The following is a 24,177-nucleotide window of genomic DNA, read 5'->3' as shown; positions in this document are numbered from 1 at the left end:
TGTATGTGTGCCTGCCTGCTTTCCTGCTTCTGTGTGTGAATATGTGCACACACATAAGTGTCCTTGTGTCTTTTTAAGTGTGTGTTCCCCTGTCTGAAAGTGCGAGAGTGCAAGTCTGTGTGTGCGTATGCATGCAATAGATGGATGGAGGGAGAGAAAGAAAGAGAGGTACGAGATGAGGGGAAACAAGGTAGTGAGGGAGTCATTTGGATGCAGTGGAGGGTGAATAAGCAGATATGTGAATACTGATAAACTCATCTAGTGGCCACTCACTCACTCTTTACCCAAGATGCACCTGGGTGCATATCTTACCAGTGCACCCTGTGGACTATCTCGCCGTCTGTCTCTCTCCATTTCCCTCTCCCACCCCTCTCTCTCCTTCTCTATATCCCTTTCCTCTGTCCTCTAGCCTCTCTCTCTCCCCCCGGTCAGCCTCTTGCTCGCTCTCTCCTTTTTCTCTCTCTCTCTCTCTCTCTCTCTCTCTCTTTCTATTCACTCTACATCTCTCTCTCTCTTTCCCCTTTACTCTGTGTTTCTCTCTCAGTAGCTGTGTATCTAACAGATACATCTGGTACGTGTATCTACAAAATATGAGATAACAGCTCAAAAACGTCCTAGAAATGGAATGGTTGTTTTATGCTAGTGGTCTTCAACCTTTTCTTGCCAAGGGACATTTTTGTTGAAACATTTTTTGAGCTTGTAATGCATCACAAAGCATCTTTGAGAATGATCTATGGCATGCTTCATGAATACAACACAGCTTTGGTGAAACCCCTGTCTCAAAAACAAAAGTTTTTACCGCTTAGAACTTTCGGGAAATGAAGCTTCTCCCCCCAACCGTGCCGTTCTGCTTGGAAAATGACTAACTTTACTCACTTCATATAAAAATACAAATAAACTGCTGTTGGGTAAACTATATTTATTGGGTAAACTCCTAAAATGAATGTATTATGATGATTATTACATGATAATTCTGCCAGCCCTACTCCAAACACATGTTCGCTAATAGCAGCTCTTTAGCTGATTACCCCATAATGACAACGCGAAAACCGGTTTTTAGAATTCTTTGCACATTTATTAAACATTTAAAACAGATACATTATTTACATACAGTTGAAGTCAGAAGTTTACATACACCTTAGCCAAATACATTTAAACTCCGTTTTTCACAATTCCTGACTTTTAATCCTAGTAGAAATTCCCTGTCTTAGGTCAGTTAGGATCCAGTGGGTCAGAAGGGTACATACACTCAATTAGTATTTGGTAGCATTGCCTTTAATCTGTTTAACTTGGGTCAAATGTTTCGGGTCGCCTTCCACAAGTTTCCCAGAATAAGTTTTCAAACGCTTCTAAAGCCATGACATTTTCTGGAATTTTAAAGGCACAGTCAACTTAGTGTATGTAAACTTTTGACCCACTGGAATTGTGATATAGTGAATTATAAGTGAAATAATCTGTCTGTAAACAATTGTTGGAAAAATGACTTGTGTCATGTACAAAGTAGATGTCCTAACCGACTTGGCAAAAGTATAGTTTGTTAACAAGAAATTTGTGGAGTGGTTGAAAAACTAGTTTTAATGACTCCAACCTAAGTATATGAACACTTCTGACTTCAACTGTAAGTATTTGATATTAGAGTCAAAATTGAGCTCAGGTGCATCCTTATTCCATTGATCATCTTTGAAATGTTTCTACAACTTGGTTGTAGTTCACCTGTGGTAAATTCAATTGATTGGTCATGATTTGGAAAGGCACACACCTCTCTATATAATGTCCCACATTTGACACTGCATATCAGAGCAAAAACCAAGCCAAGAAGTTGACGGAATTGTCCGTAGAGCTCCGAGACAGGATTGTGTCGAGGCACAGATCTCAGATCTAGCGAAGGGTACATACCACCCCAAGACTCTTCTTGGAGCTGGCCACCTGGCCAAACTGAGCAAACGGGGGAGAAGGTCCTTGGTCAGGGAGGTGACCAAGAAACAAATGGTCACTCTGACAGAGCTCCAGAGTTCCTCTGTGAATAAGGAAAACCTTTCAGAAGGACAACTATCTCTGCAGTGCTCCACCAATCAGGCCTTTATGGTAGAGTGCCCAGACGGAAGCCACTCCTCAGTAAAAAGGCACATGATAGCTCGCTTGGAGTTTGACAAAAGACACCTAAAGGACTCTCCGATCATGAGAAACAAGAGTCTGATGAAACCAAGATTGAAATCTATGGCCTGAATGTCAAGCGTCGCGTCAGAACAAAACCTGGCACAACATCCCTACGGTGAAGCATGGTGGTGTCAGCATCATGTTGTGGGGAGGTTTTTCAGAGGCATGGACTGGGAGATTAGTCAGGATTGAGCGAAATATGAACAGAGCAAAGTACAGAGAGACCCTAACACTCAGCCAAGACAACACAGAAGTGAATGTCCTTGAGTGGCCCAGCCAGAGACCGAACTTGAACCCAATCAAACATCTCTGGAGACACCTGAAAATAGCTGTGCAGCAATGCTCCCCATCCAACCTTACAGAGCTTGAGAAAATCTGCAGAGAATAATTTGAGAAACTCCCCAAATACAGGTGTTTCAAGCTTGTGGCATCATACCCAAGAAGACTCGAGGCTGTAATCGCTGCCAAAGGCGCTTCAACAAAGTACTGAGTAAAGGGTCTGAATATTTTTGTAGATGTGATATTTCAGTTGTAATTTTTTTTATACATATGCTAAAAATTTTAAACATGATTTAGCATTGTCATTATGGAGTTGTGTGTATATTGAGAAATGTTTTATTTAATCCATTTTAAAATAAGGCTGTAACGTAACAAAATGTGCAAAAAGTTAAGGGGTCTTAATACTTTCTGAAGGTGTAAGTGTGAATTGCTCAATATGAGGAGTTGAGAAATAAAGTTCATATCATTAGAAAGAGGATATTGCCCTGTTTTTATACTGTAGGTAGGTATTAAAAATTGGTTTAGTCTGTTGTTACTGGCGATATTCCTAAAAACATTTAAATACATTTTAAAAAGTGTTTATATGGCACTGGTACTCTATCTACAGACCACACACACACACACACACACACACACACACACACACACACACACACACACACACACACACACACACACACACACACACACACACACACACACACACACACACACACACACACACACACACACACACACACACAGTAATTCAAGCCCACACACTATATGTTTTGCTATCCTCCTGAGGACCTAAAGTCTATTTTGCATTCAAAATCACATTTTTCCCAACCCTAACATACTGTGTAGACCGGGCACTCGCTTGCGTCATCTCGCAAATGTTGATTTGTACATCCACACCAGACACGACTCAGACACGCAGGTTGAAGTATTACAACTCTGAACCAACTGTATTCATTTGGGGACAGGTTGGAACTCAATAAACATTCATGGACATTTAGCTAGCTAGCTTGCTGTGTCTAGGTCATTTGTCCTGGGATATAAACATTGGGTTGTTTTTTTCCCTGAAATACACAAGGTCCTTTTGTTGGCATCTTTGTAGAATTCTGACCCATTTTGAGTGTGAAGGAGAATTTTATGTTGGTGCTTTTCTAATAACCCATTCGACTGGGTTCATCAAATCACTAATTGATCGTACATGGGAGGGATCCTCACTATTAGTATCCGTAATTTGGCAGTAGGCCCAGATCATTGTTTTGAGAAAAGAAAGGGGTGTCTCAGTTTCAAGGTCTCAGCTTGGCGAGAAGAGGCCACGTGAGGTATTGGTCAGTCATGTGCATGAACCAAAAGTGAATGATGTATTAATTATGAATAATGTAAATCATGCAAATATAACTTGTCTGTGTAAGCAGTATATAAGAGTACTAATTGGACTGCCCCTACAAAATTGTGTGTTCTTTACGCCGACATCCACAGATAATAGGGGAAACTAATTGTTTCTAGTAATCTCTCCTCCTTCAGTATTAGTCTTCTACTTTCTCCGTGTACTTTATATCTCGGTTGGCTACCAACATTAAGGTGCATTACCACCACCAACTGGACTGGAGTGTGGACCTCAGTTCATCCTTCAATCACCCATGTGGCTATATGCTCCTAAAAACCAATGAGGAGATGGGAGAGGCAGGACTTTCAGCGCGCCAAGCGTCAAAAATAGAACCAAGTTGTATTTTAGCGCCTGGCTACTCAGACGAGTGCGAGCGGTATTGAGAGTTCAGATGAAATGATTGAATAACATGTATGTGTACATTTACTTTGCAACGCTCGCGCACGCAATGCGAGTGGTGTGGTCAGCATGTTACTCCTAAACCTAACCACTAAGCTTAAAATAGCCTTTGTCCAAGTGGGGATGTGGGAAATGTTCCCACAAGAGAGAACTTTCACTATTTTACTATTCTTGTGGGGACTTTTAAAATTTTCTACAATATTGGCTTCAATTCAACTGTATCATTGACTGGGGCTGGACATTTCACCGTCGAGACTGGTGTGTGTGTGTGAGTACATGTGGGCTTTTATTACTATCCCTGTGGCTACGGGAAATCCACAAGAGGACAGATTGTTAAATGGCTCTCTAAAATGGAAATTAAATGTTATGCTTTTATCGTTTAACCTTATGCGTTGTCTTATAAGACCGCATTCACAGGCCATTTTGCACAACTCAGCATTGAAGTTATGGTGTGTGCCTATAGAGGTTATCCCTGTATGCATGTGTGCCTCTGCATACGCATAAACATTTTAAATGCTTTCATCACTTAGCTTATGTCATTCCACCCCCCCCCAGATGAAGGAGGTCATTGTGATGAAATTCTTCAATTGGTTCACTACACTCTGCTCTGTTCTGAGCACAGTCACGAGATCAGTCAGTAGAATCAGTCTCAGTGAGTCACTGGGTCATACTGGTCTCAGATCAATGTGCCCTACTGTTTCTGTGCATGTCAGTGACTCAGGAAGTCACACACCTGCCTGATGAAAGCAGAATGACGCATCAGAGGCATCAGAGGCTATTATGCACATACCCACGAACATACACTCTCTCTCTCTCTCTCTCTCACCCCCCCCCCCCTCGGAATAACCTCTACAGGTACACACCATAACTTCAATGTTGTACAAAATGGTCAGTGAATGCTGTCTTATAAGACAATGCTCAAGGTTAAATGTTAAACACACACACACAGCAGAATGTCTATCTACCTCTTGATGACAATATTTGCACACTTTTGTGTTTAACCTCTCTAGGGTAGGTGAGACGCTAACATCCCACCAGGACAACATCCGGTGAAACTGCAGAGAGCTAACATTCTAAATACACCATTTGTTATAGTAAACATTCTTGTAAATATATGTATCTTACATCATTTAAAAGATGAACGTCTTATTAATCCAGTGGCTGTGTCAGATTTCAAAAAGGCTTTACTGCGAAAGCAAACATGCTATTTTCTGAGGACGGTGCCACGCACACACAAGTATTACTAGCATTTTCCAACCAAACATTAGCGTCATGAAGGTCAGAAATAACAATAAAATAAATTGCTTAACATTGAAGATCTTCCTCTGGTGGCACTGCCAAGTGTCCAAACTACACAGTGAATGTTCGTTTTGTTTGATAAAATCTATTTTTATAGCCTAACATAAAACATTTGTAAACTGCTTGCGTTGTGATTTCTGTCTCATTCAACTTTGGACGAAGCGTTCGTGGTACTTACACACACTAAACAAACGTTTATCCAGTCATGGTTGGTTTCATTGCAATCCTCTGGTTGTTTCTAACACAACCATACTTGATGGTTATTTTCCCGGGACGTATTGACCGGAACAAACCGATTTGAAGACGCCAATCAATGACCTCATTGCGCACCATGGTAGGACCAGTCTATCGTTGATTGACTGTATTTTGGCCCAATGACCACTGATCATCTTGAAATCTAGCTTGGACGATAGCCAATGAGCTGAGGTAAACGGCAATATGTATTGGTTATACGTTTGAAGACCAACCTTTGTCGTAAACTCTGGCGTAAAAGAGGTTCATTCGCCATTGCGGAGCCACTGGTGTTACGCATAGCAGTACATATTCATTACAGACCTTCGCTAGATCCTTCAGGTTTTGGGGCTGTCGCTGGGCAATAAAGACTTTCAGCTCCCTCCAAAGATTTTCTATTGGGTTCAGGTCTGGAGACTGGCTAGGCCACTCCAGGACCTTGAGATGCTTCTTACGGAGCCACTCCTTAGTTGCCCTGGCTGTGTGTTTTGGGTCGTTGTCATGCTGGAAGACCCAGCCACGACCCATCTTCAATGTTCTTACTGAGGGAAGGAGGTTGTTGGCCAAGATCTCGCGATACATGGCCCCATCCATCCTCCACTCAATACGGTGCAGACGTCCTGTCCCCTTTGCAGAAAAGCATCCCCAAAGAATTATGTTTCCACCTCCATGCTTCACGGTTGGGATGGGGTTCTGGGGTTGTACTCATCCTTCTTCTTCCTCCAAACACGGCGAGTGGAGTTTAGACCATAAAGCTTGATTTCTGTCTCATCAGACCACATGACCTTCTCCCATTCCTCCTCTGGATCATCCAGATGGTCATTGGCAAACTTCAGATGGGCCTGAACATGCGCTGGCTTGAGCAGGGAGACCTTGCGTGCGCTGCAGGATTTTAATCCATGACGGTTTAGTGTGTTACTAATGTTTTTCTTTGAAACTGTGGACCCAGCTCTCTTCAGGTCATTGACCAGATCCTGTCGTGTAGTTCTGGGCTGATCCCTCACCTTCCTCATGATCATTGATGCCCCACGAGTTGAGATCTTGCATGGAGCCCCAGACCGAGGGTGATTGACTGTCATCTTGAACTTCTTCCATTTTCTAATAATTGCACCAACAGTTGTTGCCTTCTCACCAAGCTGCTTGCCTATTGTCCTGTAGCCCATCCCAGCCTTGTGCAGGTCTACAATTTTATCCCTGATGCCCTTACACCGCTCTGGTATTGGCCATTGTGGAGAGGTTGGAGTCTGATTGATTGAGTGTGTGGACAGGTCTCTTTTATACAGGTAACGAGTTCAAACAGGTGCAGTTAATACAGGTAATGAGTGGAGAACAGGAGGGCTTCTTAACGAAGAACTAACAGGTCTCTGAGAGCTGTAATTCTTACTGGTTGGTAGATGATCAAATACTTATGTCATGCAATAAAATGCAAGTGAATTACTTAAAAATCATACAATGTGATTTTCATCTCTCACAGTTTAAGTGTACCTATGATACAAATTACAGACCTCTACATGCTTTGTAAGTAGGAAAACCTGCAAAATCAGCAGTGTATCAAATACTTGTTCTCCCCACTGTATATATTTTTGTGGGGGGTGGGGGGGGGGGTGTTAGAATAGCATTTATGTATTTTGTATATAGTTATTTCCTTCAAAATGTATCACTGAACCAATTCGGCCACTTGGGTACATTTGGGTACATTTGTGTGGGACACCTGCGTGACTTCATGCTCATGTCATGTCATGTAGCTCGCTCATTTTTTAAGTTATCTATCCAAAACTTTGCTCAGCTATTGTTGCCATCTTATGTTCTTCATTCAAATCATCCACAGCATCCTATCTGTATGTTTGGCTGTTCTTGGTCATTTGAAAGATGATGCAGCAACAATAAAAAACATGTCCTTGTATTTCCTTCTACCAGATCTATTGTGTTATATTCTCCTACATTCAATTCACATTTCCACAAAATCATTCAGAGTGTTTCCTTTCAAATGATACCAAGAATATGCATATCCTTGTCTCTGGGCCTGAGCTACAGGCAGTTAGATTAGGATTAGATGTCTTTAGGTGGAAATTGAGAAGAAGGGGGGGGGTACCCCAAAGAAGTTAAGTGCTTTGAAAGTCTGGTCATGGCTCACATCAACACCATCATCCCGGAAACCCTAGACCCAAGTTCATCACTGAGCTAAGGACCCTGGGACTAAACACCTCCATCTGCAACTGGATCCTGGACTTCCTGACAGGCCGCCCCCAGGTGGTAAGGGTAGGCAACAACACACTTGCCACACTGATCCTCAACACAGGGGCCCCTCAGGGGTGCATGCTTAGTCCCCACCTGTACTCCCTATTCACCCACGACTGCGTGGCCAAGCATGAGTCCAACACCATCATTACGTTTGCTGACGACAACTGTGGTAGGCCTGACTACCGACAACGATGAGACAGCCTATAGGGAGTAGGTCAGAGACCTGGAATTGTTGTGCCAGAACAACAACCTCTACCTCAAGAAGAGCAAGACAAAGGAAAAGGAGGGCCGAACATGCCCGATTCACATTGGCGGGGCTGTAGTGGAGCGGTTTGACAGTTTCAAGTTCCTTGGTGTCCACATCACCAACAAACTATCATGTTACAAAAACACCAAGAAACGCCTTTTCCTCTAAGGAGACTGAAACGTTTTGGCATTGGTCCCTAGATCCTCAAAAATTCTACAGCTACACCATCAAGAGGTGTATGGCAACTGCTCGGAATCCAACCATAGGGCGCCACAGAGGGTAGTGCATACAGCCAAGTACATCACTGGGGCCAAGCTTCCTGTCATCCAGGACCTACAGTTGAAGTCGGAAGTTTACATACACCTTCGCCAAATTTTAACTCAGTTTTAATTCAATTCCTGACATTTAATCCAGTAAAAAATCCCTGTCTTAGGTCATTATTTACTATTTTACACCTAGGGATACTATACATAACTTTAACCCATTTTATAAGAGTTTCTACAAAATTGAAATATTCCAGGCATTTACATAAAAACTCCAGTTGTACTTTTCGAAAAGCCTTTTCAAAGTCAGCTATGAAACCCAGGCCTGGTTTCCCCGATATTTCATAGTGTTCTATTGTTTCCAGTACTTTCAGTTGAAGTCGGAAATGTCCATACACCTCAGCCAAATACATTTAAACTCAGTTTTTCACAATTCCTGACATTTAATCCAAGTAAAAATTCCCTGTTTTAGGTCAACTTTGTTGTAAGAATGTGAAATGCCAGAATAGTAGAGTAGAGAATTATTTTTTTTCAGCTTTTATTTTTTTCATCACATTCCCATTGGGTTATAAGTTTACATGCACTCATTTAGTTTTTGGTAGCATTTCCTTTAAATTGTTTAACTTGGGTCAAACATTTTGGGTAGCCTTCCACAATAAGTTAGGTGAATTTTGGCCCATTCCTCCTGACAGAGCTGGTTTAACTGAGTCACGTTTGTAGGCCTCCTTGCTCGCACACACTATTTCAGTTCTGCCCACTAATGTTCTATAGGATTGAGGTCAGGGCTTTGTGATGGCCACTCCAATACCTTGACTTCGTTGTCCTTAAGCCATTTTGCCACAACAAGTATGCTTGGGGTCATTGTCCATTTGGAAGACCAAGCTTTAACTGATGTCTTGAGATGTTGTTCCAATATATCCACATAATTTTCCTCCCTCATGATGCCATCTATTTTGTGAAGTGCACTAGTCCCTCCTGCAGCAAAGCACCCCCACAACATGATGCTGCTACCCCTGTGCTTTATGGTTGGGAAGGTGTTCTTCGGCTTGCAAGCATCCCCCTTTTTCCTCCAAACATAACGATGGTCATTATGGCCAAACAGTTCTATTTTTGTTTTATCAAACCAGAGGACATTTTTCCAAAATGCACGACCTTTGTCCCCATGTGCAGTTGCAAACCGTAGTCTGGCTTTTCTATGGCCATTTTGGAGCAGTGGCTAGTTCCTTGCTTAGCGGCCTTTCATGTTATATTGATATAGGACTAATTTTTACTGTGGATGTAGATATTTTTGTACCCGTTTCCTCCAGCATCTTCACAAGTTCCTTTGCTGTTCTGGGATTGATTTGCGCTTTTCGTACCGAAGTACGTTCATCTCTAGGAGACCGAATGTGTCTCCTTCCTGAGTGGTATGACGGATGTTGGTCCCATGGTGTTTATTCTTGCGTTCTATTGTTTGTACAAATGAACGTGGTACATTCAGGCGTTTGTAAATTGCTCCCAAAGATGAACCAGACTTGTGGAGGTCTACAATTTTGTTTCTGAGGTCTTGGCTGATTTCTTTTGATTTTCCCATGATGTCAAGCGAAGAGGCACTGAGTTTGAAGGTAGGCCTTGAAATATATCCACAGGTACACCACCAGTTGACTCAAATTATGTCAATTAGCATATCAGAAGCTTCTAAAGTCATTACATAATTTTCTGGAATTTTCCAAACTGTTTAAAGGCACAGTCAACTTAGTGTATGTAAACTTCTGACCCATTGGAATTGTGAAATAATCTGTCTGTAAACAATTGTTGGAATAATGACTTGTGTCATGTACAAAGTAGGTGTCTGAACTGACTTGCTAAATCTATAGTTTGTTAACAAGAAATGTGTGGAGTGGTTGAAAAACTATTTTTAATGACTCCAACCTAAGTGTATGTAAACTTCCGACTTCAACTGTATATACCAGGCGGTGTCGTCCAAGTCCTACCACACAAGAAGCATAACTGGAGCACCACGTCTAGGTCCAAAACGCTCCTTAACAGCTTCTACCCCCAAGCCATTCTCATTGCTGAACAATTAATTTTTATAATTTATTTTGCATTGACCCCACCCATTTTAGTTTTTTACACTGCTGCTACTCGCTAAGCTGAACCCCCGCACTTTGACTCGTTATACAAGTACCGACTGTATATAGCCTCAGTATTGTTATTTTAATATTTTTTTTTTTCATTTTTTACTTTAGCTTATTTAGTCAATATTTTCTTAACTCTATTCTCTTAAAACTGCATTGTTGGTTAAGGGATTTAAAGTAAGCATTTCACGGTAAGGTCTGTTGTATTCGGCGCATGCGACAAATTTTGTTCTCTAGTCTTTCTATTTCTCATTCATTCACTCTCACCCCCCTCACCCCCTTCCACACAAGCATCCACCTTTCTTCCAGCATCCCACCTCCCTTTTCTCCCCCCTCAGCAGGCCTGTAATGAATGTTTGTCATATCTTTTTGCCCCTCTCTCTCTCTCGCTCTCTACTTATCTCTCTCTTACTGTCTTACTTTCTCTCCACTCCTCCACTCCCCCTCTTCCCCAGCAGGTCCTAACTCCTCTCTCGTAACCACCTGACCGGCCACCCTCTCTTTCCCCGTCTCTACCCATCTCTCTCTCTCTCCCTCCTCCCACTCATCCCCATTCTCTATTCCTCTCTCTCCATCCTTTCCTCCATTTCTCAGCGAGATTTCTAATGAGTTGTTAGATAGCATATCTCCTTCCCTTACGCAAGCCCTGACCTTTCACACTTTCACTCTCTACCCCAACCATCCCTGCTCACACCTCTCTCTCCCTCCTATAATGAGTTATTGCACACCTCCTTCCCTGACGCGAGTGCTCAACCTCTTGCCATTTCTCTCTCTTGGTTTCTACCATCTCTCTCTCCCTCCTCCCATTTGTGCCTCGCCTCCCTTACTCCCACACCTCTTTCTCTCTCTCAGTGGGATTCTAATGAGTTGTAAACTCCTCCTCCACTCGAACGCTCTACTTCTCGACCTCTCTCTCATAAACCCACAGTTTTGTGGCATCGTAACCCTCACAATGACAAAGGCCCTGGTCCTGGAGTGTGGGGCTAGAAAGAGAGGACTGTAACCATGAGAAGACCGTAACCATTGATTTTTTTATTTATTTAGCAGATGCTCTTATCCAGAGCGACTTAAAGTAGTGAGTGCATACATTTTCATACTTTTTCATGTTGGGAGGGAGAGAAGGATGGAGGATGAATGCTACAGTTCAGCCAACCAAAGAAAGAGTGTTTACCTCTGGAGAGATGGTGTAACAAGAGGGTGGGGGACAATAGAAAAGTGTTTGAATGTACAGAGTGAGGTGAGAAGGTATAAAGAAGAGTGGGGGAGATGAGAAGGGAGTACTCGTCTGTTGTGTTGTAATAGGCAAGGAAGAGAGAGACGAAGGAAATGTGTCTTCGAGTTGAGGGGATCTGTGTTCAGTCTGAACAGAGGTTCCCATTGTCACATTTGCGCTTCAGTGTGTGCATGCATGGGTGGCTGAGTGTGTATTTTATTGGATTATGGTTCGTATGAGGACAAAACAAGACCATACATCATGTTCTTATACTCCAGGAAAAATCATATATTTTTGATCTTGTGATTGGTTAAATGGGATCTTCTGTCTTTGTGGTGACTAGCTGTTAAAACATTGTGGTGGAAAGTGCTTCAAAGCAGTGCAATTAAGCACCTGTAAAATAATCTCATTCCAGACCTCGAGCGACCTTGTTTTGACCAAAAAATATTTGTTCTCGTAACCCACTTGGTGACTTTGTGAAATTGACTCCAATGTATTAATCTGACAATTATGTTAAATTTAAATTCAGAGCTCAAGGGTCTGTGTGCAATTATATGTCATTCAAATTTAATTTCAGAGCACACTGGCTAAATTTAGCCTCCGTTCTAGGTCGTTGTAACTTGCAACACTCTACTTTATACTTCCTTTTACCCAATTCCAAATCGACCCCCTAAGCATTTCTAATAAATCTGAAAGGGCAAGGTAGTTACTACCATATTTCTAAAACCTGTTCAATCCCTTCATATCTTCACAAATGTCCAGGGGATAGCTAAGGACCAGTTTTTTAAAATTGGAAACCCAAGTAGTGTTCCATAGGCTCAAGATATGATTGAACATTTTGAAACAGACAAGGTACTACCTGAACAACCTTTGCGATATTTGATGATGTCTCGCGTTGTAATTGACTTGTATAATCCTCTCTCCTCAGGTAAGATGTTCAAGTCCCTGGACCTGTCGCTGATTGTGGAGTTTATGCTAATGTTCTACAAGGACAAGCCCATTGACTGGCTGCTGGACCACATCATGTGGGTCAAGGTGTGCAACCCAGAGAAGGACGCGGTAAGTGTGGTAACCACTGTCCTAAAACAAGTTTTTCTTTGGACTCAGTCATGTTAGATCAGTGATTACTTCAAGGGAGGGAGGAAAGAAGGATGTATTACAGATTATCCAAGCAGGGAGCAACAGGTTACTGCAAAAATAAAGTAAACGCTTTAGCAAATGAGTGTTGTATAGCACACTGTACACTGGACAGGACATGAGACTGGAGTAGAAATTAACGTGGGCATTGTTTAATGCATTTCACAGGAAGAACATTCCAAGCATTTCAATGTAGGTAAGCAGGTTACAGGTGCCATAAAGGGACAAAACTAGAATATCAATACACAACAATGAGGGATACAAAGGCTGCGTTGACACAGGCAACCCAATTCTGATATTATTTTTGCAAAGCTGATCTGATTGGTCAAAAGACCTATTAGTGAAAACAATATAAGAATTGGTCTGTCTGTGTAAACGCAGCCAAAGTATATTGAAAATAGGTGCTTCCACACAGGTGGGGTTCCTGAGTCAATTAAGCAATTAAAATCCCATCATGATTGCGGTCATTATAAAAATACCTATTTCACCAATATTTTGGCTACCATGGCTAAAATAAGAGATCTCAGTGAATTTGAAAAAGTTCTCAAAGGAGCATAGGTGATTTAAAGGATGTGTTTGTGTGTGTGTGTGTCATCAGATCTCAACCCAATTGAACACTTATGGGGGATTCTGGAGTGGTGCCTGAAACGGCGTTTTCCACTACCATCAACAATACACCGAATTATAGAATTTCTCATGGAAGAATGGTGTTCGCATCCCAGACACTTGTAGAATCTATGCCAAGGTGCATTGAAGCTGTTTTGGTGGCACATGGTTGCCCATCACCCTATTAAGACACTTTTCCTTTATTTTGCCAGTTACCTGTACAGTCGTGGCCAAAAGTTTTGAGAATGACACAAATATTAATTCATATTAATGTCAGATGTTACTATGGAATACTGAAGTATAATTACAGGCATTTCATACGTGCAAAGGCTTTTATTGACAAATACATGAAGTTGATGCAAAGAGTCGATATTTACAGTGTTGACCATTCTTTTTAAATTTTTTAAATGTAAACTTTTTTTTACCCCCTTTCTTCTACCCAAATTCGTGGTATCCAATTGGTAGTAGTTACAGTCTTGTCTCATCGCTGCAACTCCCGTACGGACTCGGGTGAGGCGAAGGTCGAGAGCCATGCATCCTCCGAAACCCAACCAAACCGCACTGCTTCTTGACACAATGCCCATCCAACCCGGAAGCCAGCTGCACCAATGTGTCGAAGGAAACACCGTACACCTGGCGACCGTGTCAGCATGCACTGTGCCCGGCCCGCCACAGGAGTCGCTAATGCGCGATGAGACAAGGATATCCCTGCCGGCCATGCCCTCCCTAACCCGGAAGACATTGGGCCAATTGTGCGCCACTCCATGGGCCTCCCAGTCGCGGCCGGCTACGACAGAGCCTGGGTTCGAACCCAGAATCTCTGGTGGCACAGTTAAAACTGCAATGCAGTGCCTTAGACCACTGCACCAAACGGGAGGCCTTAACCCTTCTTTTTCAAGACCTCTGCAATTTGCCCTGGCAATTAACTTTTGGGCCACATCCTGTCTGATGTCAGCCCATTCTTGCATAATCAATGCTTGGAGTTTGTCAGAATTTGTGGGTTTTTGTTTGTCCACCCACCCGCCTTTTGAAGATTGACCACAAGTTCTCAATGGGATTAACGTCTGGGGAGTTTCCTGGCCATGGACCCAAAATATTGATGTTTTGTTCCCCGAGCCACTTAGTTAATACTTTTGCCTTATGGCAAGGTGCTCCATCATGCTGGAAAAGGCATTGTTCGTCACCAAACTGTTCCTGGATGGTTGAGAGAAGTTGCTCTCGGAGGATGTGTTGGTACCATTCTTTATTCATGGCTGCGTTCTTAGGCAAAATTGTGAGTGAGCCCACTCCCTTGGCTGAGAAGCAACCCCACACATGAATGCTCTCAGGATGCTTTACCGTTGGCATGACGCAGGACTGATGGTAGCGCACACCTTGTCTTCTCCGGAAAAGCTTTTTTCCGGATGCCCCAAACAATCAGAAAGAGGATTCATCAGAGAAAATGACTTTACCCCAGAAGTCCAATCCCTGTACCTTTTACAGAATATCAGTCTGTCCCTGATGTTTTTCCTGGAGAGAAGAGGCCTCTTTCCTGCCCTTTACACCAGTCCATCCTCCAAAAGTTTTTACCTCACTGTGCATGCAGATGCACTCACACCTGCCTGCTGCCATTCCTGAGCAAGCTCTGCACTGGTGGTGCCCCAATCCCACAGCTGAATCAACTTTAAGAGACTGTCCTAGCGCTTGCTGGACTTTCTTGGGCGCACTGAAGCCTTCTTCACAACAATTGAACCGCTCTCCTTGAAGTTCTTGATGATCCGATAAATTATTAATTTAGGTGCAATCTCACTGGCAGCAGTATTCTTGCTGCCAGTTGGTCCTTTTGTGGCAGGGCTGAAATGCAGTGGAAATGTTTTTTGGGGATTCAGTTCATTTGCATGGCAAAGAGTGACTTTGCAATTAATTGCAATTCATCTTATCACTCTTCAAAACATTCTGGAGTGTATGCAAATTGCCATCATACAAACTGAGGCAGAAGACTGAAAATTAATGTGAACATTTATATTTGTGTCATTCTCAAAACTTTTGGCCATGACTGTACATACACTACATGGCCCAAAATATGTGGACGTCGAACATCTCATTCCAGAATCATGGGCATTAATATGTAGTTGGTCCTTCCCACTGCAATAACAGCCTCCACTCTTCTGGCAAGGTTTTCCACTAGATGTTGGAAACTTGCTGCGGGGACTTGCTTCCATTCACCCGCGAGCATTAGTGAGGTCGGACACTGATGTGGCCGAGTAGGCCTGGCTCGCAGTCGGCGTGCCAATTCATCCCAAAGGTGTTTGATGGTGTTCAGATCAGGGCTCTGTGTAGGTCAGTCAAGTTCTTCCACACCCGTCCATTTCTGTATGGACCTCGCTTTGTGCACAGGGGCAATGTCATGTTGAAACAGGAAAGGGCCTTCCCCAAACTGTCGCCACAAAGTTGGAAGCACAGAATCGTCAATAATGTCATTGTATGCTGGAGCGTTAAGATTTCCCTTCACTGGAATGAAGGAGCCTGAACCATTAAAAACAGCCCCAGACCATTATTCCTCCTCCACAAACTTTACAGTTGGCACTATGCATTGGGGCAGGTAGCGTTCTCCTGGCATCCTCCAAACCCAGATTCGTCCTTCGGACTGCCAGATGGTGAAGTGTGATTCATCACTCCAGCGAATGTGTTTCCACTGCTCCAGAATCCAATGGCGGCGACCTTCACACCACTCCAGCCAACACTTGGCATTGCTAATGGTGATTTTATGCTTGTGTGCGGCTGCGCGGCCATGGAAACCCATTTCTTGAAGCTCCTGATAAAGTTATTGTGCTGATGTATTTGTATTTATTATTAATCCCCATTAGCTGCTGCCAAGATGTTGCTTCCAGTGGCAGTTGGGAACTCTGTAGTGACTTGTTGCAACTGAAGAAGCATTTTTGCGCTATTCAGCACTCGGCAGTCTCGTTATGTGAGCTTGTGTGGCTTACCACTTCACGGCTGAGCCATTGTTGCTCCTAGACGTTTCCACAATAACAGTACTTAAAGTTGACCGGGTCAGCTCTAGCAGGGCAGAAGTTTGACGAACTGACTGGGCTCTGGTTAAAAGACACAGAGCTCTTCAGTAAGGCCATTCTACTGCTAACGTTTGTCTATGGAGATAGCATGTCTGTGTGCTCGATTTTATACACCTGTCTTTAATGGGTGCAGCTGAAATAGCCAAATCCACTAATTTGAAGGGATATCCACATGCTTTTGGCCATGTAGTGTATAAATACCATGCCTTTCAATTGCACTTGCCAAAATGATCTCAGTCTCAGAAAATTGTGGAACTCCCACACACTCCTATTCTCTTTCTCTCTCCCTGGTCCTCTCTCTTTCTTTCTTTCTCAACTCTCCCGTCTGCCACTCACACAGAAACACTGCGACAGGCAGAAGGCCAACCTGAGGATTCGCTTCAAGCCCTCACTCTTCCAGCATGTGGGCACTCACTCCTCCCTGGCCGGAAAGATCCAGAAACTCAAGGTATGTACGTTGCAAGCATTGTGTGTTTCCGTATCCCACTGACAATACATTTTGTATACTCTAGCATCCTTTCACTGTGCATCAAGTCGCTGAGCACTGCAGTACTGATATACATTTCAAGTCACCACACAGATTCAATATTTTTTACTACAAAGTAAAGAATACTGTGTTTAATGTCTCTGATTGTTAAGATCAGTGGATATCAGCCTGAAGACTGCTACTGCAATCTAACCCAATCAATTCACTATAAATACGCCCAACACTTTCTCAATTTAGAGATTATCCACCAAGCACGCCTGGCCTCCACCACTGAAATGAATAGTATTTTATCAGTGCTTACAACTGTCACGCAATGAGTGTGTGAGACACGCATTTGACCATCTTCACACGCCACACATTTCTCATGCATTGAAAAAAGTAATGCTTTTATTTTCAAATGAATCCATTGTATATTTAGTGCATTAACTTTTTTAACTTTTCAACTGTGCCTCCAAATTGTTTTGAAATTGGAGCATATGCACCTGCAGATATTCAACTACATCACGAACATTGTAACTGTGTGTGTGTGTGTTTTGGGTTTTTTAAGTCGGAAGTTTACATACACCTTTGCCAAATACATTTTAACTCAGTTTTTCACAATTCCTGACATTTAATCCCAGTAAAAATTCCCTGTTTTAGGTCAGTTAGGATCCCCACTTTATTTTAAGAATGTGAAATGTCAATATAATAGTAGAGAGAATGATTTATTTCAGCTTTTATTCCCAGTGGGTCAGAAGTTTACATACAATCAATTAGTATTTGTTAGCGTTGCCTTTAAATTGTTTAAATTGGGTCAAGTGTTTCAGGTAGCCGTCCACAAGCTTCCCACCATAAGTTGGGTGAATTTTGGCCCATTCCTCCTGGCAGAGTTGGTGTAACTGAGTTGGGTTTCTAGGCTTCCTTGCTCGCACATGCTTTTTCAGTTCTGCCAACACTTTTTCTATATGATTTGTGGGCTTTGTGATGGCCACTCCAATACCTTGACTTTATTGTCCTAAAGCCATTTTGCCACAACTTTGGAAGTATGCTTGGGGTCATTGTTCATCTGGAAGACCCATTCACGACCAATCTTTAACTTTGTGACTGATGTCTTGAGATGTTGCTTCAATATATCCACATAATATTCCTCCCTCGTGATGACATCTATTTTGTGAAGTGCACTAGTCCCTCCTGCAGCAAAGCACCCCCACAACATGATGCTGCCACCCAGTGCTTCACGGTTTGGATGGTGTTCTTTGGCCTGCAAGCCTTCCCCTTTGTCCTCCAAACATAACAATGGTCATTATGATCAAACAGTTCTATTTTTGTTTCATCAGACCAGAGGACATTTCTCCAAAATTACAATCTTTGTCCCCATGTGCAGTTGCAAACAGTAGTCTGGCTTTTTTATGGCGGTTTTGGAGCAGTGGCTTCTTCCTTGCTGAGCGGCCTTTCAGGTTATGTCGATACATTACACTTTTATTGTGGATATAAATACTTTTGTGCCTGTTAACTCCAGCATCTTCACAAGGTCCTTTGCTGATGTTCTGGGATTGATTTGCACTTTTCGCACCAAAGTACGGACATTGCAATTTATTGCCCTGGCCACATCTGCAGTCCTCATGCCTCCTTGCAGCATGCCTAAGGCATGTTCACACTGATGAGCAGGGACCCTGGGCATCTTTATTTGGGTGTTTTTCCAGAGAAAGGCCTCTTTAGTGTCCTAAGTTTTAATAACTGTGACCTTAATTGCCTACCGTCTGTAAGCTGTTAGTGTCTTAACGACCTTTCCACAGGTGCATATTCATTAATTGTTTATGGTTCATTGAACAAGCATGGGAAACAGTGTTTAAACCCTTTACAATGAAGATCTGTGAAATGAAGAGCTTCATTAAATAGTACCTGGCTCTAACCAGAATAGAAAGGGGAGTGGGAGGCCCCGGTGCACAACTGAGCAAGAGGAACAGTACATTAGAGTGTCTAGTTTGAGAAACAGACCAGACGAATCCTTAACTGAACTTAAATAGTACCCGCAAAACACCAGTCTCAATGTTAACAGTTAAGAGGCGATTCTGGGATGCTGGCCTTCGAGGCAGAGTTCCTCTGTCCAGTGTCTGTGTTATTTTGCCCATCTTAATCTTTTATTTTTATTGGCCAGTCTGAGATATGGCTTTTTCTTTGCAACTCTGCCTAGAAGGCCAGCATCCCAGAGTTGCCTCTTCATTGTTAACATTGAGACTGGTGTTTTGCGGGAACTATTTAAGTACCCGCAAAAGCACAACGTCATTGCATAATGCCATGCAAATGTCAGAATTGCCGCAGCAAAATCAAGGATCAAGAAAAATCAAGAACTGTCACGCTCCCAAATATCACGTTAGAATGAATCCCTGTGTCTTTAGCTAACTGCACCCACAAAGTCAGTACGATAGCTTGGTGATAGAAACAATTCCATCTCTCCCCTCTCTGACCCCCCTCCTATGGTCTAATGGTTTGCTTCAGGACAAGGACTTTGGAAAGCAGACTCTGCACAAGGGTCACGCCAACCCACTGGCAGAGGTGACCACCAGCCTAAAGACATACCAGCACTTCACCTTGGAGAAGGCCTACCTGGGAGAGGACTTCTTCTGGGCCTTCACACCCGTGGCTGGAGACTTCATCCGCATCCGTTTCTTCACACCTGTCCGCATCGAGAGGTGTGTGTGCTCTCACATCCTCGGATACACACATACATGGCATGCTTGAATACATACACATATATGGACACACACACACGTGTGTATGCATGGACATAAACACATACACACATGTGTACGTGCACACACACACACACAGATTTTTGTGCACATACACACACTTCACACATGTCTCAAACTGTCTCTCTCTCTCTCTCCACTGGGCCCATATGAATAATATTTCTTCCCATTACTGTCAGGGCAGATGGTCTATCTACTCTGGACCCCTCTAACTTGCCATGCTGTGGCTCTTTGGTCACCCCTGTTACCTCAGAGGCGCTTTTGGGGGTAGCGAACGGTTCAGGCTACTGTTAGGTACTTGGTGGCACATGTATTTGTAGAAAGCAAATGGAGATAGAGATTGAACTTGGTGACTTGCTGGCTGGCTGACTGACGATGATGATAATAATGGTGGATCAATTTGTGTTGAATATCTAATTGACACCCCCCCCATTTGTTATCCTCTCTCTTTCTCTCTAGGTATTTCTTCCGGAGCGGGAACATTGAGCACCCAGGGGACAAGCTTTTCAACACCTCTGTGGAGGTGCTGCCTTTTGACGTGAGTCTCGCCACTATTCACCCGATTCATTCCCAGTACATTATCAGTTTCATTTTACGTTACGTATGTAACCTTTATCCCACATATTCTATTTTAATACGAAGCGCGCCACTATAAGCCTGATTCATCTTGCCTCGAGGGGCTGCAGGTAGCCAAGTGGTTATAATGTTGGTCCAGTAACGGCCACTCCTAGGGAGAGTAGCTGAACTGTTGAACTTTCTCCGTTCATAGACAGTTTGTCTGACCGTGGACTGATGAACAGAACATGCTTTTAGGGATACTTTTGTAACGCTTTCCAGCTTTATGCAAATCAACAATTCTTAATCTTAGGTCTTCTGAGATCTATTTTGTTCGAGGCATGGTTCACATCAGAAAATGCTTCTTGTAAAATAGCAAACTGACATTTGGTGAGGTTTTTTTAATAGGGCAAGGGAGCTCTTACCAACATCTCCAATCTCATCTCATTGATTGACTCCAGGTTAGCTGACTCCTGACTCCAATTAGGTTTTTAGAAGTTATTAGCCTAGGGGTTCACATACTTTTTCTTGCCACTGTATACAGTACCTGTTAAAAGTTTGGACACACCTACTCATTCCAGGGTTTTCCTTTATTTTTACTATTTTCTACTTTATAGAATTATAGTAAAAACATCAGAACTGTTAAATAACACATTGAATCATGTAGTAACCAAAAAAGTGTTAAACAAATCAAAATATAATTTATATTTGTAGCCACCCTTTGCCTTGATGACAGCTTTGCACACTCTTGGCATTCTCTCAACCAGGTTCATGAGGAAGTCACCTGGAATGCATTTAAAAATGTGTGCCTTGTGGAATTTCTTTCCTTACTGCGTTTGAGCCAATCGGTTGTGTTGTGACAAGGTAGGGTTGGTATACAGAAGATAGCCCTATTTGGTAAAAGGACAAGTCCATATTATGACAAGAAAGGCTCAAATAAGCAAAGAGAAACGTCAGTTCATCATATGAAAATGTATTTGAACTTTGAAAGTTCCTTCAAGTGCAGTTGCAAAAACCATCACGCGCTGTGGTGAAACTGCCACAGGATAAGTTCATTAGATTTACCAACCTCAGAAATTGCAGCCTAAATAAATGCTTCACTGAGTTCAAGTAACAGACACATCTCAACATCAACTGTTCGGAGGAGACCTGGTGAATCAGGCCTTCATGGTCAAATTGCTGCAAAGAAACTACTGAAGGACACCAATAATAAGAAGAAACATGAACAATGGACCGGTGGAAATCTGTCAATTGGTCCGATGAGTCCAAATTTTAGATTTTGGTTCCAATCGCTGTTTCTTTGAGATGCTGAATAGGCGAAATGGATGACCTCCGCATGTGTGATTCCCATTGTGAAGGAGGAGGTGTGATGGTGTCTGGGTGCTTTGCTGACATTGTCAGTGATTTATTTAGAATTCGAAGCACACTAAACCAACACGGATACCACAGGATTATGCAGTGATCAACTTAGAGGGACTGTCATTTGTTTTTCAACAGGACAATGACCCAACACACCTCCAGGCTGTGTAAGGGCTATTTGACCAAGAAAGATAGTGATGGAGTACTGCATCAGATAACCTGGCCTCAACCCAATTGAGATGGTTTGGGATGAGTTGGATCACAGAGTGAAGGATAAGCAGCCAACAAGTGCTCAGCCAGTGTGGGAACTCCTTCAAGACTGTTGGAAAAGCTTTCCAGGTGAAGTTGGATGAGAAAATGCAAAGAGTGTGCAAAGCTGTCATCAAGACAAAGGGTGGCTACTTTGAAGAAACTAAAATATATGTTGATTAACACTTTATTTGGTTACTATATGATTTCATAGTTTTGATGTCTTCACTGTTATTTTACAATGTAGAAATTAGTAAAAAAATTAAGAAATCATTGAATGAGTAGGTGTCTCAACTTTTGACTGGTACTGTGTATGTACATAAATACACACACAAGTACAGTGTAATAATATTTAATGTTACACACATTCAGCCATTCCTGTATTGTTACATACAAGATTATATACACTCACAATATCTGTATTCTTTTCTGTTATTTTTGTTGATACAGCCCATGTCTTGGAGGGCCACACTGGGTACATCTCTCTGGAAAGACTTAGTCAGATCCTTAATTAGTTGCACCTGTCACAAACCGGCTCAAAGCCCATAACAAAAAGGGAGACAACGTGGAGATGAGTAACAAAAGACATATTTATTAAATAAAGCAATTAAGTAGAATATACAATGGTGTGTGTAATCAGTAATCAGTAGTGTAAGTGAGTGTTTTGCATGCATGAATGTGATAATGCAGGGTGTTGAAAGGTGCCAAAACAAACAACCAAAAACCACCAAGAAACACAACAAAATCTAGAAAGGTGTCTGCATGGAGAGAGTCTCTTCCATGAATCTGGAAGAGGTCTATTTATCCTGGGACACACCGGGCCAGGTGTTTCCCATGTAGCTGACGACCCTCCGAACGCCGCCCACCAGCATCCTAATAAGGAAACAAGAACAAAGAGAGAATACGGCAGACAGAGTGGGAGGGTCGTCACATTCCCCCCCCCCCATAAAACCGGGGACCAACAAGGGCCCCGGAACAACGACACAGCCCCTGCGTCCCAAATTGACACAGCCCCTGCGTCCCAAATTGACACAGCCCCTGCGTCCCAAATTGACACAGCCCCTGCGTCCCAAATTGACACAGCCCCTGCGTCCCAAATTGACACAGCCCCTGCGTCCCAAATTGACACAGCCCCTGCGTCCCAAATTGACACAGCCCCTGCGTCCCAAATTGACACAGCCCCTGCGTCCCAAATTGACACAGCCCCTGCGTCCCAAATTGATGAGGGGTTATGTGTTCACACCTCCACCTGCCCCAGCCAACCTCCTCCCCAGACCTCAGCAACCTTTGCGTACAGGAAGCAATGTTTAAGAGGAAAGAAGAACACAAGACCAAGAGGGAACAGACAGGAAAGAGAACATGACAACCCCAACAACAGTCAGTCACATAAACATTCAGGAACATGGCACAAGACCACAGCTACAAACTCCAACGAAAAGAACATCAGTGTCCTTAATTTTTACAACGCCCAACGATTCATAGACACTTCCCACGTAACAGAATTTCACTCATTTCAATCATTCAACCTTGTAGTGTTCAGCGATCGTCAACAGTTGTTCTTTAGTGCATAAGTCTAACAGTTCCTCTGATGGAAAGCGAATTAACTTGTCTACATGAGACACCAGTCATAAGTAAATAATCTTGCTCAACCCCTCTGTTGAGCACATCAGACCACAACCAGAGAAATGACAATCACCCTGAGCACCACAGAAGAGATGAGATAAGGAGCTTCCCCAAAACCTACAATAACTCAACCCTAGTCTTCGTGCAGATTTGCGGTGGGTATTTACGCACTGTAGCCCGCTGGCAAGGAAAATAGAACTCCCCAGCATGCTGGCAAATTCCTCCAAGCCACGGATGTGCCCCCGAGACAACTGCTCAGTCCAGACACACACAAAAATAACAAACATTTAACCATGCCCAACATGTCCAAAAATGAAACATGTCACTAAGCCTATCAGGGGGAAAAGGTTATAGCCCCGGGAATCTCCTACCGAGGTACACAGCCGATTTACTCACCTCAGACTGATGTCCCAACAGAAAGTAGAACAAGAGTTTCCAGGCTAGGCAGGTCCTAGAAACTAACCATTATCTCTCCAAAGCAGCACACAAACCAAACAACAGAGGCAACCAATACTGGGCCTATCAAACTCAAACAAACAAAATATG

General features: G+C 42.9%; 1 protein-coding gene across 2 annotated transcripts in view; it reads left to right on the top strand.

Annotated features, from left to right (window-relative positions):
- mgat4b (alpha-1,3-mannosyl-glycoprotein 4-beta-N-acetylglucosaminyltransferase B) overlaps positions 1 to 24,177 on the top strand; it is a 222,872-nt gene that overhangs the window by 183,690 nt on the left and 15,005 nt on the right. For both annotated transcript variants that reach the window (XM_046323934.1, XM_046323935.1), the window contains exons 9-12: positions 12,756 to 12,886; positions 16,967 to 17,074; positions 19,592 to 19,785; positions 20,305 to 20,383. In XM_046323934.1, coding sequence (XP_046179890.1) covers positions 12,756 to 12,886; positions 16,967 to 17,074; positions 19,592 to 19,785; positions 20,305 to 20,383 — 512 coding nt within the window. The remainder of the gene's footprint in view (positions 1 to 12,755; positions 12,887 to 16,966; positions 17,075 to 19,591; positions 19,786 to 20,304; positions 20,384 to 24,177) is intronic.

Source organism: Oncorhynchus gorbuscha, linkage group LG23 (genome assembly GCF_021184085.1).
Source record: "Oncorhynchus gorbuscha isolate QuinsamMale2020 ecotype Even-year linkage group LG23, OgorEven_v1.0, whole genome shotgun sequence".
Classification (NCBI taxonomy): Eukaryota; Metazoa; Chordata; class Actinopteri; order Salmoniformes; family Salmonidae; genus Oncorhynchus; species Oncorhynchus gorbuscha.
This window is presented reverse-complemented; position numbering and strand designations above follow the sequence as displayed.